The 13,957-nt window shown below is 43.7% G+C and overlaps 1 protein-coding gene across 2 annotated transcripts; it reads left to right on the forward strand.

Annotated features, from left to right (window-relative positions):
- Window positions 1–6: 6 nt before the first annotated feature.
- On the forward strand, window positions 7–13,798 carry LOC132454224 (synaptogyrin-1-like). 2 transcript variants are annotated; one of them, XM_060047454.1, is made up of 4 exons: window positions 7–513; window positions 6,855–7,092; window positions 8,278–8,423; window positions 12,070–13,798. In XM_060047454.1, the coding sequence occupies exons 1-4, from the start codon at window positions 412–414 to the stop codon at window positions 12,283–12,285; spliced, it is 702 nt and encodes a 233-aa protein (XP_059903437.1). In that variant the 5' UTR covers window positions 7–411; the 3' UTR covers window positions 12,286–13,798. The 2 variants fall into 2 exon arrangements, with proteins under 2 accessions (XP_059903437.1, XP_059903438.1); XM_060047455.1 differs by lacking the exon at window positions 12,070–13,798 and adding an exon at window positions 10,133–10,995.
- Window positions 13,799–13,957: the final 159 nt, after the last annotated feature.

A 13,957-nucleotide genomic window follows, 5' to 3' on the forward strand; every position in this document is an offset into this window, starting at 1 on the left:
AGAGAGAGAGAGAGAGAGAGAGAGAGAGAGAGAGAGAGAGAGAGAGAGAGAGAGAGAGAGAGAGACACACACACACACACACACACACACACACACACACACACACACACACACACACACACACATCCCATCACAACCATATCACAGCTACACTGCATGATCCCAGTATAGTATAGCGCTGCGCGTAGGCATCGATTTCATTTGAAAAGCTTCATAAAGTGTCGTAGCGGCAAGGTGTGGTGCACCAAGGACACGGAGCCACATCACCACCCTCTACACACGATAGCGAATCCTCGCGATTGGTCTCTTTCAGTCTGCGTCGCGAAGAGACGAGACACACACCCCACACCCCTTCGCCTTTGAAGCAACGGCGCTCCGGAGAGAGGCGAAGCCAATAGAGCCAGCGCCGCTATGGAGGGCATGCAGGCATACGGAGCGGGCAAGGCCGGAGGGGCGTTCGACCCCGTCACCTTCTTCCAGCAGCCGCACACCGTCCTCCGCATCGTGTCGTGGGTAAGTGCACTCACCTGAAATGTGGAGCTTATCTCATGATATTGACCCCCTTCCCCCCACACAACACTAACCGTTGGGTTAAGGACATCGAGGAACATATGTAAATAATAATATCCATATCCTCGTCTTTTTTTCTCTAAGCATTTGACACTTGCCTGTATATTGCTTTATTTAAATAGAGAGGCGAGGTATAGGTGTAGGCCTAGTGCACGCACCAAATTCAGAAGTTGTTTACATATCTGTACCTATTCTGCTAGCAGTATTAGGACAATTTAGTTACGTTGTTTGTATGCCTGTCTCTGATCTATCATTATTATATATTCCATAAAGCAGGGCAATAGCCAAGCATGCAACAAACACAATATCCATAGAGGCACACTTGGCTAGGAGATACATGTTGTAGATGTCCTGTATATGGAAGAGCATATAGAGTTTGCAGGCTCTTATTATTGTATTTTAATAATTATTTGGGATTTACCAGACGAAACTCTGTTCAATCTTTTGTGATAAGTAAAATAGAACAGCTCTATAGGACACCAAACATAAGTGTTTAATTCCTCAAGAAGGGAACAATTACAAGCACACTATCCAACCGCATGGCAGAGAGTTTGGATTGGTGAAATACATAAAGTCTGTGGGGTTTTTTCACCATGAGAAAATGTTGTATTAGATGGCTTAGTGCATTCCTGCCCTGGTCATGTGGTCACATGACATCACATGATAAAAGGAACTTCTAGTTGGGTCGGTTGATAGATCAGTGGATGGAGGAAAGAAATGAGAAAGCAAAGACATAATAAAGGCATAGTGGTCATGGACGAGAGAGCTAATCAATGTGTATATAGTGATCTCAAACCACACACTTGGATCCCATTTGTATTGCCTATGTGCTACAATTCATGCCAGGAGGATTGCAGAGCTATTTTAGGTCCAGGCATGCGTTGAGCATGGTACGTTGGTACACATCATGCACGCTCTTGATGTGTACACAACACACAACAGAGGGCTTTGACCTCAAAACGGGAGAAAGAAAATGTCTGGTCATATGACTATATGACCAGACTAAATCAAAAAGGAAGATTTCAGCCAATGAAGCAATCTTTGCTGAAAGAGAGGGTAAAGTAAGAGGCATAAAGAAGAGAATTAGAGAGAAGGATGGAGATATATCTGTAGAGGGATAACCACCGTCCACTCCTCATTCAATTTGTATGGCACACACAAAAACCTAGATAGACATACAATTGACGCCCACCAACGCTAGCCTTTATCCCAGCTGCTGATGCTGCTGCTGCTGCCATGGCGACAGCCGCAATCAAATCTCCTCAAACCAGACGAGCGTGTTGCTGCAGCCAGAGACGCACACACGCAGGTGTGCATGCACGCACGCACACAACCCAATAAGGACGATTAAGACGTTTATAAGACTGTCTCCTGAAAACAGGTCTGGTCACCCAATGTTTAGAGGACAGCTCTTGAGCTTGTTTGTAAAACTGTAGAGCAGGTCTTTCACTCTGCCATGGTTAGGGGTTTAATTCCCCGTCTAGATCAACTGGAAGAGCATGACATAAACACTGCCAGCGTTAGGAGTTTGAATCCCTCTCTAGCTCAACTACTAGAGCATGGCTTAAACACTGCAAGGGTGGGGGATTCGTTTCACAGTGGGGCCACCACCCCACCATGCTAGGATATACCGTATTGTAAGACACCCCCACCAGGTGGAATATACAATGTGAACGTATGCTCCCCATTGTAAACCAGTGGACTCTGAACTCTGTTAGGTCTTGTTCATCTGGCTGTCCCAGGGGGTCTTCATGGTGGGAAGAAGAGCTGCATTGGCTTTTCCGTGTGCAATGTTTGAGCACACGGGGTGTTGTCGTGCCTCGTGCTGCTGCTGTGTCAGCCTATAGGAACACGTATTCAACACCAGGCGGGCGGGGCACCGGCCTGTTTGGAATTTGCTTACAGATGTTTTAAAATAATCCAGCTGAGGAAATCCAGCACTATGCAAATGACACAGTAGTAAGTGTACTTGTTTAGGTGTGAGTTACTGTGGAGATTGTTGTTCAAGATGTTACAGATTATGTAATTGTTTGGGGGATTTATAATAAAGTAGAATTTATGTCCCCCGAAACAGAGCCTCAAAGGTACAATATGTAGCCTGGACACCTTGCGTTTGAAATAGGTACTGCAGTCAAAAAGGCAGCAGAGCCATGGTTTCTCAAGCCATGTTGAAGAGCCAGGGTTTCTCAAGCCAGGTTGAGAAACCATTCTGGGCTCTAAGCTTTCTGCATCAAATGCAACTTCTATGATTGACATGTGTTTTAACACAGCTCCGGTCATGGAGCTGGTCATGGAAAGAGGAATGGGTTTTTAGGGCAGGTCTAGAGCTACTACAATCTCAGGTGATCCAGTTTTCTAGCTTTAATTGCTGCAGAAGGCTATCTTTGTGTGTCAATATGTTTCATATCTGGCCTGGGTAGTGTGAATCATTGTGAATCATTACACACAGGCCAATACAAAATCAAACGTCCACCCCAACCGAAAATATCAAAGGTCTGTACTAGCATTGTTGTAGAATCCAGTATTTCGATTTAGCATCATCCCTTATGCTCTGAACACACACACATACAAACACACGCATACACATATACATACATACACATGCCGGCACGCACACACTCACATATACACACACACAAGTCATCACAAGCATCCATCTCCTGGAGATAGATGCTTTTTATGTGTTATTAGTAACTTATTCTTCTAGTCACCAGATCAGGACCCCTCGTGGTGCCCTTCACAATGCCTGCTTTCATCAGGCCTACCACATGCTCTGTCTGCAGGCTCCAGGAGCACTTAAATGCCTGGGCCGAAGTGTGTGTGTGTGTGTGTGTGTGTGTGTGTGTGTGTGTGTGTGTGTGTGTGTGTGTGTGTGTGTGTGTGTGTGTGTGTGTGTGTGTGTGTGTGTGTGTGTGTGTGTGTGTGTGTGTGTGTGTTATTAAGCTGTTTCAAGAGCACATGTCACATGATATCACATCACATGATACTTTTGCACTCTTTGTTATTCTTCGCCTCCCTCGCCCCTGTACAGATGATGAATGAATGAGGTCAGCGGGTGAACGGAGCTTGATGTATTTCCATGTGTTTTAAACCAAAGATGTGTATGTGAGTCACCATTCCAGTTTTCCATTGTTTGTTGGTGTCAAGCCCCTAAAGCAATCTTACTGGAACAAACAGGTGCTCGTTAAATAGGAATGGAATTAAGGAGCCCCCTCAATGCACACATTGTATGTGACCATTGAGTCGTAACCAATGAGGTTCCTTGGAGAATACCTCAAACTCGCGTACTGCAACCCATGTCACTTCCTAGTCACAAATGATCCGCATCAGACCAGAATCAAGCCAAGGCTTTGAAATACTACTTCCAATACTTTACTACTATTTAACAATTTGGTAATTTACAGCGAATTATCATTGAAATGACAGCCACTTATCGCCAATGGCAACACCTTTTGTGATAAGTGGTAATCTGACTTCGAAGCCGTGTCATTACCGACACCTTGCACGTTCCATTCATAATATTGCAAATGCATGGGCTTTCCTCAGTGGGTGTTTGACTCAATCCCCATTGTGTAACCCCACTCCGCAGATAGTGACATAACAGACATTTATTCACATGAAAATCCTTGAGATTGATACTTGAAGGATCGGCTGAATACAGAGACGGTTTATCAAAGACAACGAGCTGGTAAAACTTAACATTTAATCCCAGATGGGAAATGACCAATAAATACAGGACATATAAGAATTAGAGAGAGGTTAACACGAGTATAGTCGTGTTAACACGAGTATAGTCGATTAGCAAAGAGGGAGAATCACCGACACGCCCCATCGGCTTCTCTTACAGTCACTTCTCTACATCACCATTCTTAGACTGCCTGCTTCCTCTTCTGACTAGCCACTTCTGCAGCAGCCCCAGGTGCACGCTGCTTTACCTTGGGATGGGGTAACACACACACACACCGTGTGTGTGTGTGTGTGTGTGTGTGTGTGTGTGTGTGTGTGTGTGTGTGTGTGTGTGTGTGTGTGTGTGTGTGTGTGTGTGTGTGTGTGTGTGTGTGTGTGTGTGTGTGTGTGTGTGTGTGTGAGAAGCAACACCACTCACTGGGGAGAGAGGGAAATGGGGATCGAGAGAGTAAGGGAGAGAGCTAGAGTGAGAGAAAGAACAACATGAGGGAGGGATGATTAGCCCTGTCTAAAAATAGTCCCATGTCCGTAACCCCTGTGCCCTTTCCTCTCTTGCCTCCTCCCTCTTGCCTCCTCCATCCTCAACTCTCTGTTCATTCTCTCCTCATTCAAGTCCCCTCTACTCTTTCCTCTTTCCTAGCATCTCCTTTCCTCTCCCCTTTCCACTCTCCTCTTTCCTAATCAAATTTTGTCTTTCCTTGCGTCTCATTTCATCTCCTCTTTCCTCTTTCCACCTCTCCTCTTCCCTCACATCTAGTTTCCTCTTCCCTTCCCTCTCTACTCTTTCCTCTTTCCACCTCTCCTCTTCCCTCACATCTCATTTCCTCCTCTCTCCTCTATCCTTTCTCCACCTCGCCTCTTTCCTCGCATCTCATTTCCTCTCCTATTTTATTTTCCCCCCTATTCCACTTCTCCTCTTTCCTCTCGTCTCATTTTAAACTCCTCTCTCCTCCTTTCCTCTAATTTTCTCTCTAATTCTCAAGCTTTCCTTCTCAACTCTCTTACCTCCCCTTGTGTCCTTGCCTTCCCTTCTTATTTCCTCTTCAACCTCACCCTCTTATCAGCTGACCCACAGTGTATGTTCAAACCTTCCATTGTGAGCGTGCCATCGTGTGCCAGCCTGGGGCACATCAGATGGTGCATAAGACACTATAAATCAAGCTAGTCATGGTTGATGGTCGAGGAGGGGAACACTACAGACACTAGTTTTTCATTGTATATTTTTAGATTCTTATTGTATCGTTGACTATTCACATTTCAAGGCTTATCTTTGTTAATTGATTTACTTTTTGTGCTTGCCGTACGCATGGTAGTTATATCATATCTCTCTCTATCTGACTCTGTCTCTCACTCTTTCACTCTGCCATTCTTCAGCTCTCACTTAAGCTGTCACCAAGAGACCTTATGACCAAAGTGCTTTATTATGTCTGTGAGAGAGGAAGTGAAGTACCATGTGGTCATGGCAACAGGAATTAATCAGAATATAAATTCCTGTTTCTCATCCCGGCACCCTAAAATATATATACTTGATCTACCCAAGTGTTAACATTCAAAACACACAATAAACACAACACACATACTATGGATTACATCAGGCCTTCCCAAACACTTTGGGTCACCTGATTTGAATATTACTAATATTATTTAAAGCCGTAAAGGTTGTATTAGCGATGTTGGGTGACGTCGATAGTCTCGATACTGTTGGTATTTGAAGCGAAATCCCAAACAAACAGAGCCAGCTCGCACCTCCCTTCCGTGTTTCATGCATCCAGTAACAACTATCATGAAGGCAGCGCAAAACCCCAAACACATTTACCCACTGTCGGTGATTGGTTGGAATGCAATATAATTTAGTTTTGAGTGGTTGGTAGTAACAATTTTTTATGTGTACAATCTCAGAGCAATGGCTGCTTATAGAAACGCGTTTTTTGGCCGGACTGCGTATGGGCCTCCTCAGCTAGCCGATCGTGAGGAAAGATTCGATGAATGTGATCATTTAAGTTTCGGCCTAGAGTCGCTGATACAATCTTTAATATATTGTTAATGCAGGATTTTAAACATCTCTCAAAGTCCTGGATACAAACAGCATAGCGATTCATACCTACAACCAGCACGTGAATGGCATGATGCACATATGTTCACTAAGACATTGATATTACGGGCAGAAATTTTATTGGGTTAAAACATTACAACAGTAATTAACTTAGAGAGGAGAAATGAAATGACCCGTAGTAGAGGAGAGAGAGGGTGATGCCCACAGGGCAGGGATGGAGAGAGAGAAGAGATTACAATCTAAGTGAAGAGAAAGATCGAGAGCACAGACCTGTCAAAGAGAGGAGTGTGTGTGTGTGTGTGTGTGTGTGTGTGTGTGTGTGTGTGTGTGTGTGTGTGTGTGTGTGTGTGTGTGTGTGTGTGTGTGTGTGCGCGTGCGCGCATGAGGTAGTCGTTAGAGCAGCCTGCCCTTGTGAAAGGCCACATTTTATAGCACTATATATCACTCAAACGTTGCACGCACAGGCTGGGCTAAATGAGGTCGATTGTACCTGTACACAGGTACAATCCTCAATATTAAATATTTTTCTCTTTTCCTCCCCTAGCTGTTCTCCATCGTCATCTTCGGGTGCATTGCTAACGAGGGATACATCAACAAACCCAACGAGGTGGAGGAGTTCTGCATCTTCAACCGCAACCAGAACGCCTGCAACTATGGCGTGTGCATGGGCTCTCTGGCCTTCCTGTGCTGCCTGGGCTTCCTGGCACTAGATGTCTACTTTCCCCAGATCAGCAGTGTCAAGGACCGCAAAAAGGCCGTGCTGGCAGACGCTGGAGTGTCTGGTAAGTGGAGGAGCACTGACTTATGGCTCCTACCCAGAAAGGTTGTCAGTTCAAACCCCTGCATAGTCTGCAGCCTACGTGTTTGCAATTCCCGAGCAAGATGCCCCCAGCCCGCAACAGACATGTTCATTATTGACCTCATAGGTGGTCTTTGGATAAAAGCATCTGTTAAATCCCCAATTGGTGAAGGAATGGTCCTAGTAGGTCTGTAGTATCGCTAGCTCCACCCATACAGAATGGTTGTGACACGTTGACTGTGGGAAAGCAACAAAAAGGATGCGGGAGCGTCAGCATTTTGGAACCTCAGCAGCCCCTGGTGTTGGAAAATGATGGAAGGGGATAAAGAGATAAGGGATTTAGATTTAGTTAGGGTTTTAGCTTCACACTGGGTATTAGATTAACTTCGCCTTAGCCTATTGTTCTGGTTATTTATTACTGTTGTAAGGTTTGCCATTACATGCCTAATGGTTTGCTATGATGTTTTTAAGCTTTGTTAAACCAGCCAGAAACAAGCCAGAGTAGACGACTGGGACAGGGAATCTTTCTATATTGTATTGTTAGCATCTTGTTTGTTATCAGTCATGCCTGCTCTTTGTATAATTCGATAAATAGACCCCTGCGTAGCGAGTTTGCGTCACTGCCAGTGCCGACAGTAAATTGTCTTCTTACTCCTACTACTTCTACTTAGTCTTTTGGCAGATGCTTTTATCCAAAGCGACTCACAGTGCATTTAGACTTTAATAAGGAGCTGGTAGTGGGGAAGGAATCCTTTGCTAGTGTAAGATTGTTGCAATCAAATTAAGTTGCACCAAGAATAAAACCAATGTACTAAGATCGATATGGCCGTTGACTATTTTAATTGGCTGCCTCTTCCAATGATTGAGTGGGCTAAGCCACTGTTGCTAATGCTCGCATAAGGAATAAGGAGCAGAGTTCAGGTCCAGAGGTGGCGAGCCCAGTTGGAAGCTTTCAAAGTACGCCAACATCAGAACATCCATGCATGTTACTGTTGGAGCAGAACCTGAACCACTGTTTTGTTTTGTCACATTTTCCACTCAGGATTATTATCATCCTGTAAAAATCTAACATTTTAATATTGTTATATACACACACGATTATCCAATAAAGCCTGCCCAAAACATCTGGTTCATCATCTCTCTTTCTCCCCCCGCCCCCCGCCTTTAGCCTTCTGGTCCTTCATGTGGTTCGTCGGCTTCTGTTTCCTGGCCAACCAATGGCAGGTAGCCAAGTCCGATGACAACCCCCTGAATGAAGGGGGTGACGCGGCCCGCGCTGCCATCACCTTCGCCTTCTTCTCCATCTTCACATGGGTAAGCAGGGCAGTCGCCTGGGGCACGATGCCGCTAGGTAAAGACCGGTAACTAGCAAGAAAGTAAGCTTACAATCAAGCCACAGGGCAGTTGCCCCGAGGGCCATGCCACTAGCTAAAGCAGGTTGCAAGGTAAACAAACCAGAACACAGATATGTGTTATAAAATAAAATAAAGAAAAACATAACACTCTTATGCTTACCCAAAACTGACAAAAACTGTCTTCTCAAAGATAACCAAAGTTTAGGCCTATGTTTTTGTTACTAATTACACATATAAAGGGCACACTTTCAATATCTTCCAGATCTTGCCTTGAGCTGTGGCTTCGGGCCCTGTACGCATACTGGCTAACATAATCAGGCCCATCAGCCCATTAGATAAACCATATCGTTATTTGGTATCCACTGACAGGAAGATGGCTATATCTGTAATAAAAATATGCTAAGTAAGCTCCCCCCCTGAGCGGTGAACTCCCCCCAAGGCAGAGAGCCCAGACCCTGGGGAGGGCTGGTGCTGCACCTCCCTGGGGGCTCTGGGAACTCGCTCTGTTAGCCAGTTAATCGTGTGTGTGTGTGTGTGTGTGTGTGTGTGTGTGTGTGTGTGTGTGTGTGTGTGTGTGTGTGTGTGTGTGTGTGTGTGTGTGTGTGTGTGTGTGTGTGTGTGTGTGTGTGTGTGTGTGTGTGTGTGTACAAAACTCACTGTTTGGTACGATATGGTGGTGTCAAGGCTCTTACTACAAAATAAACGTTTTTGATTTGTCTTTTAGATTTTCCATAAATTCTTATCAAAGGTACACAACATGGATAGCTTGGCTTCCAGCAGCATATGAAAACAAAACAGTAATGCCTGCCTCAGAAGATAAAATAAAAAAAATTATTTAAACAACCTCAACAAACAAATGCATAGATCAGCAACATATGGCAAAATTAAGTCACCCGGAAGTACCTAAAATAGGAGCAATTTTTTTTAAAGATCATCCTATCAACACAAAATCAAAGTGTGAATGGGCTTTTTTATCTCCCAGTTGTCTATAATGAGACTTAATAAGGTCGCTCTGTAGCTGCAGACAACCACCTGTATTGAGCTGGCTCCATGTCGATTTTTCATTTGGTGGTGTTGGATAAGGCAGATTGTACTTTCTGGGCAAAATGTGTCTTGGAAGTATAAGTGTATCGCAGGTAAAGCACCTTAAACACGTTCATCTATCACAGAGAAGGGAGTCTTAAATCTGCTTAGGAGTTTCACTATAGCTGCGGTGCCTGAAGGTTAAGAGACAGAAGACCTACACGCTGTGTTCACGTGAGACGCGTTTGGACACCTTGCGGGACCCTCTCTATTGTTCTGCTATGGCGAAAGCGCGGAGGTGTCTCGCTTCAAGATTTCCAATAAGGTCCAAAGCTAATGTGTGTTTTCAACTATCCGTGATGGAGAACACGGAGCCCAACCTATAGCGACGCGCTCTGTGTCCCAACAGTGTACCAAATGACCTCAGAGTCTGAGCGTCACCAACGGTTAAGTGGATATTTTCCCCGCTTTAATTCTGCTATATACGCCATTCGTGGAATAAGCGGGTAGCTCAATACAAATACATGCAGCCTTTCGGCCCTAGCGTGCATGTATGCATTTCTAGGTGTGTTTTAGAGGATGCCATGTGCGTATTTGCATTACAATTCATGGGCGTGTGTGTGTTTGTGTGTGTGTTTTTTCCAGGGTGCTCAGGCCTTGTTTTCGCTGGAGAGATTAAAGAACGTGTCGTTTGAAGAGGAGTACAACAAGCTGTTCCCCTCCCAGCCACACCCCCCTATGATCTAACACATATGTACACCCCTAACTAACACACAAACACACACAAGTACACACACAAATGTACAAACCTTACTAACACACACACAAGAGCAACAAACACACAAACAGGCGCCTACACACACACACACACACACACACAAACACACACACTTATTCAAGTGCACGCCTTTGCACACTCTGAGCTGCACTGATTACTATGGTATTGCACTTGGTTGTTGTAAAACTATTAAGAGCAGTCAACATCCACTCTTTCATAGGAGATCTCAACAGCTTCATGATGCCTGAAATCCAAATCAGAATTCTTCATAGACTCCAACACCGTGGATAAACCGTTTTTGTCTCTGCAACGTATTAGCTCATTTATGATGGATGACTTGAGTAGGTTGCATAAATGCAAAAATTGCAGAAGTTGGCTCTTATGAGCAGTGATGCAGAACCATCAGATATGATTTACTTTATACATCCCAAGCAGGTAATTTTGGTGTATGCGAGTCATGAGGTAGAGACACAGGGTAAACTACGGCTGCTCTTCGACGTAGTAGTATGATTTATTCCTGAGCCTGGCTGTGTTTTGCTTGAGAAAACCCGCCAATTTGACGTTGGCTTGTGTTACTGGGTGGTTACAGCGAGGCCTGTATGTAGGTGTGCTGAATTGAGCAAAATAAATACTGCCTGGATGTAATGTTGCCATGGGGATGGGTTGTACACCTGTCTTCATTAAGCTACCAATGTTTTATGTATTCTCCAATAAATGTTTTATGACTATATTAACGGTGAAAGTGCCCTGCTAAATTGCATCTGAAACTGCCCCCCCTGCAGTTTAGCAAAGTTAACTTTGGCAAAGTTAACTTTATTAAGCTGGCATGACCTCAAAAGGGGTCTGCTTTTCAAATGCAGTCGCTTGATTATCTGATCATTAATATTTAACATTTATATTTTCCCAAACAAAGGAAAGGAATGAAAATATATATATTTTAAAGGTATTTCTCCCTTTTAGTTTAACAACCAATCATTAGGTAAGACCACTTTGTGTTAGATCAAATCTTTATGTTTTTTAATGAACATGCTGACTTACCATTAATACCCTTTTGGAAACAAAGGGTATAAATAGTGTGAATAGACAACATTATTGGAAGACCTAACCACCCCCCAACCATCTTTCTGTCTGTATGTACAGATTCCAAAATTAGTCTACATCAGCTGACGGACTGATAACTTCAGTTCTGCCTGTCATAGATGAGAACCCCCTTGGTGTTCAGACGCACCCTTCCACTGTTCCAAGTGTTCATGGATAGGGTTCAGGAAAAAGGATGTGTGTGTTTTTTTGTCACACCTCTGCATGAAGAAAATACCCAATGCTATCTCCACAACATGAGCTATAGAGCTGATTCTCTGGACGGATGCTGTTTGAGGTCCAGAGGAAAAGAGAGATCCTGTGCTTTCTCTCTCTTATTTGTGTGTCTGTGTTTCTATACTAACGCTGCTTCGGCTTGTATCTTGACGTCCATTACGCTTCACTGTGTTTTCCAGACAATAACTAATCTGATCTTGCTTCTCTTGTTTGTCCTCTGTCTCGCTCACTCTGTCCTCCCTCCCTCCCTTTCTTTCATCCACTCCCTACTGCCAATTTCTCCATCCTCCCCATTGCCCTCTCCTTCCTTCTTCCACCCTCATCCCCTCATCTCACCCGACCTCCCCTCTCCTGCTTTACTTCCTCTAATTCTTCTCCATCCACCCGTCCACTAACATCCCTCCTTCCTCTCCCCTATCTATCCATCTATCCATCCATCCATCTATCTACCACCCACCCACTCTCCTCCGCCCTCGGACCGCTCCCCAAGGCGGTGCAGTCGTTCCTGGCCTTCCAGAGGTACAAACTGGGGGCAGACTCTGCCCTCTTCTCCCAGGACTACGTGGACCCCAGCCAGGACGCATCCGGGGCCCCCTACTCCTCCTTCAGCCCCGGGGACGACCAGGAGAGCCCAGAGGCTGCGGGACAGGCCAGGGGTGAGGCGGGCTTTGAAGGCGGAGACGGCTATCAGCGTCAGGACTACTGAAAACAGACCGTCAGGGGGTACATGAGGTCATAGGTTTTTGGGATTGGGCCCTGGGGGGTGTAGTTGTTTGGGTTAGAAAAAATGTATATGGGATTGTATTCAATTTGACGATGGGGTCGAAAGGGGGTTGTGGGATGCAGGAAAACACGCTAAATGAGATCCAGGTCTCTCCTCCACGTTTGCCTTTTTTCTCTGAGGTGCATTGTTTGGTTCTCTTTATCGGTGTTTATGCTAACCAAACAACATGCAAGTACACACATATAGGCTACAGTGTAGCACATGAAGTACCGTTGGAAAATAACCTCCTTAGAACTGCACCAGACAGACAGACAACCTATCACCTTATCCAGGCTTCTGCTAGTCTACATATGCATAGACACATTAAGGTGCTTTTAGACTGCCCCAACCAACAAACCCGGACAACAGTGGAAAGTAGGCTATAGTTGCATGGTCAAAAAACAAAAATACATCATCAGGCCATGTGCAACAACCACCAACTATTGTTCATTTCTGTTTGTTCCTGTTGGCTGGGGCAGTGTACCAACACTGATAGACTTGGAGATGGACAGCTTTAGTCCGTTCAGGGGATGGAGGTCATGTTTATTGCCCTACTAAAAAAAATGTAGTCGACGTGGGGGTTTTGCTATCGGTGGCCTTCGTGGTAACTGCCAAGCTTAATTAATCTACAACAACAGCAAAACAATTACCCAACCCAAAAGGAGCCTTACAGCAGCAGCTTCTATCATTTTTGTCCTAAATCGCCAAAATTCATCTTGAAAAAAGCTGTAATATGGCACTGCCACCTCTGTTATGCTGGTGGTCAACGATTGAATATCCCAATAAACAACAAATCACATTGAGTATAGTCAAATGGTCATTTACAAGCTGTTACAGTTGTGTTCCGATTCTTCGAAAATGGAAAACTAATCTCAGTTAACCAATGTTCAGATTACATAAGTACATTGCTCTGACACCATCGCTCTGACAAAAAATATACTCAATAAAAGTATCTTTGTATGTAAATAAATATATAAATGAATCTCTACGTCAGCTTACCAAGTTTTATTTATTTATTTTTAGGGCATTATGCTATGTCAAAAATAAAATAAATAGAGGTATACATAAAATAAGATATACAATCTTGAGTGTTTTGTGCGTGATATCACGTTAGCCTCCTTTATGTTGTCAGATATGGAGATGTTTTTATTTTTGGTATAATAACATGACTTTAAAAAATACTGCAACAAAAAAATTTACCAAATTGTGAGACTATAAAAACATATATATATGTATGTGTGTGTGTGTATGTGTATGTATATATATATATATATATATATATATATATATATATATATATATATATATATACTTTTATAAATACATTTAGATTTAGAAATATGTGATGTTACTCTGTCAACTTAAGTAACATAAGGTTTAAAAAAATATTATACGATACAAGTATGTTTTTGATGTCCTGAGATGAACCAATAAAAGTCAATACAATATGAATAAATATCTGAATTTCTATCTTTGTGTTTGTGGGTGTGGGTGGGCGTGCGTGATGGATTGTAAATATGTGTTTTTAGATCACTGTCCAACTGAATACAAATTCAAAACTACTTACTTGTCTGTTTTAAGTGGATTTACGATTCACTTCAAAATCTAATCAAAA

This window comes from Gadus macrocephalus, chromosome 3, assembly GCF_031168955.1.
Source record: "Gadus macrocephalus chromosome 3, ASM3116895v1".
Lineage (NCBI taxonomy): Eukaryota > Metazoa > Chordata > Actinopteri > Gadiformes > Gadidae > Gadus > Gadus macrocephalus.

Bases quoted from the DNA above. Each gene is read 5' to 3' on its own strand.
- LOC132454224 (XM_060047454.1), top strand. From the start codon at position 412: ATGGAGGGCATGCAGGCATACGGAGCGGGCAAGGCCGGAGGGGCGTTC. The intron at 514-6,854 runs GTAAGTGCACTC...TTCCTCCCCTAG, and splicing joins TCCTCCGCATCGTGTCGTGG to CTGTTCTCCATCGTCATCTT. The intron at 7,093-8,277 runs GTAAGTGGAGGA...CCCCGCCTTTAG, and splicing joins GGCAGACGCTGGAGTGTCTG to CCTTCTGGTCCTTCATGTGG.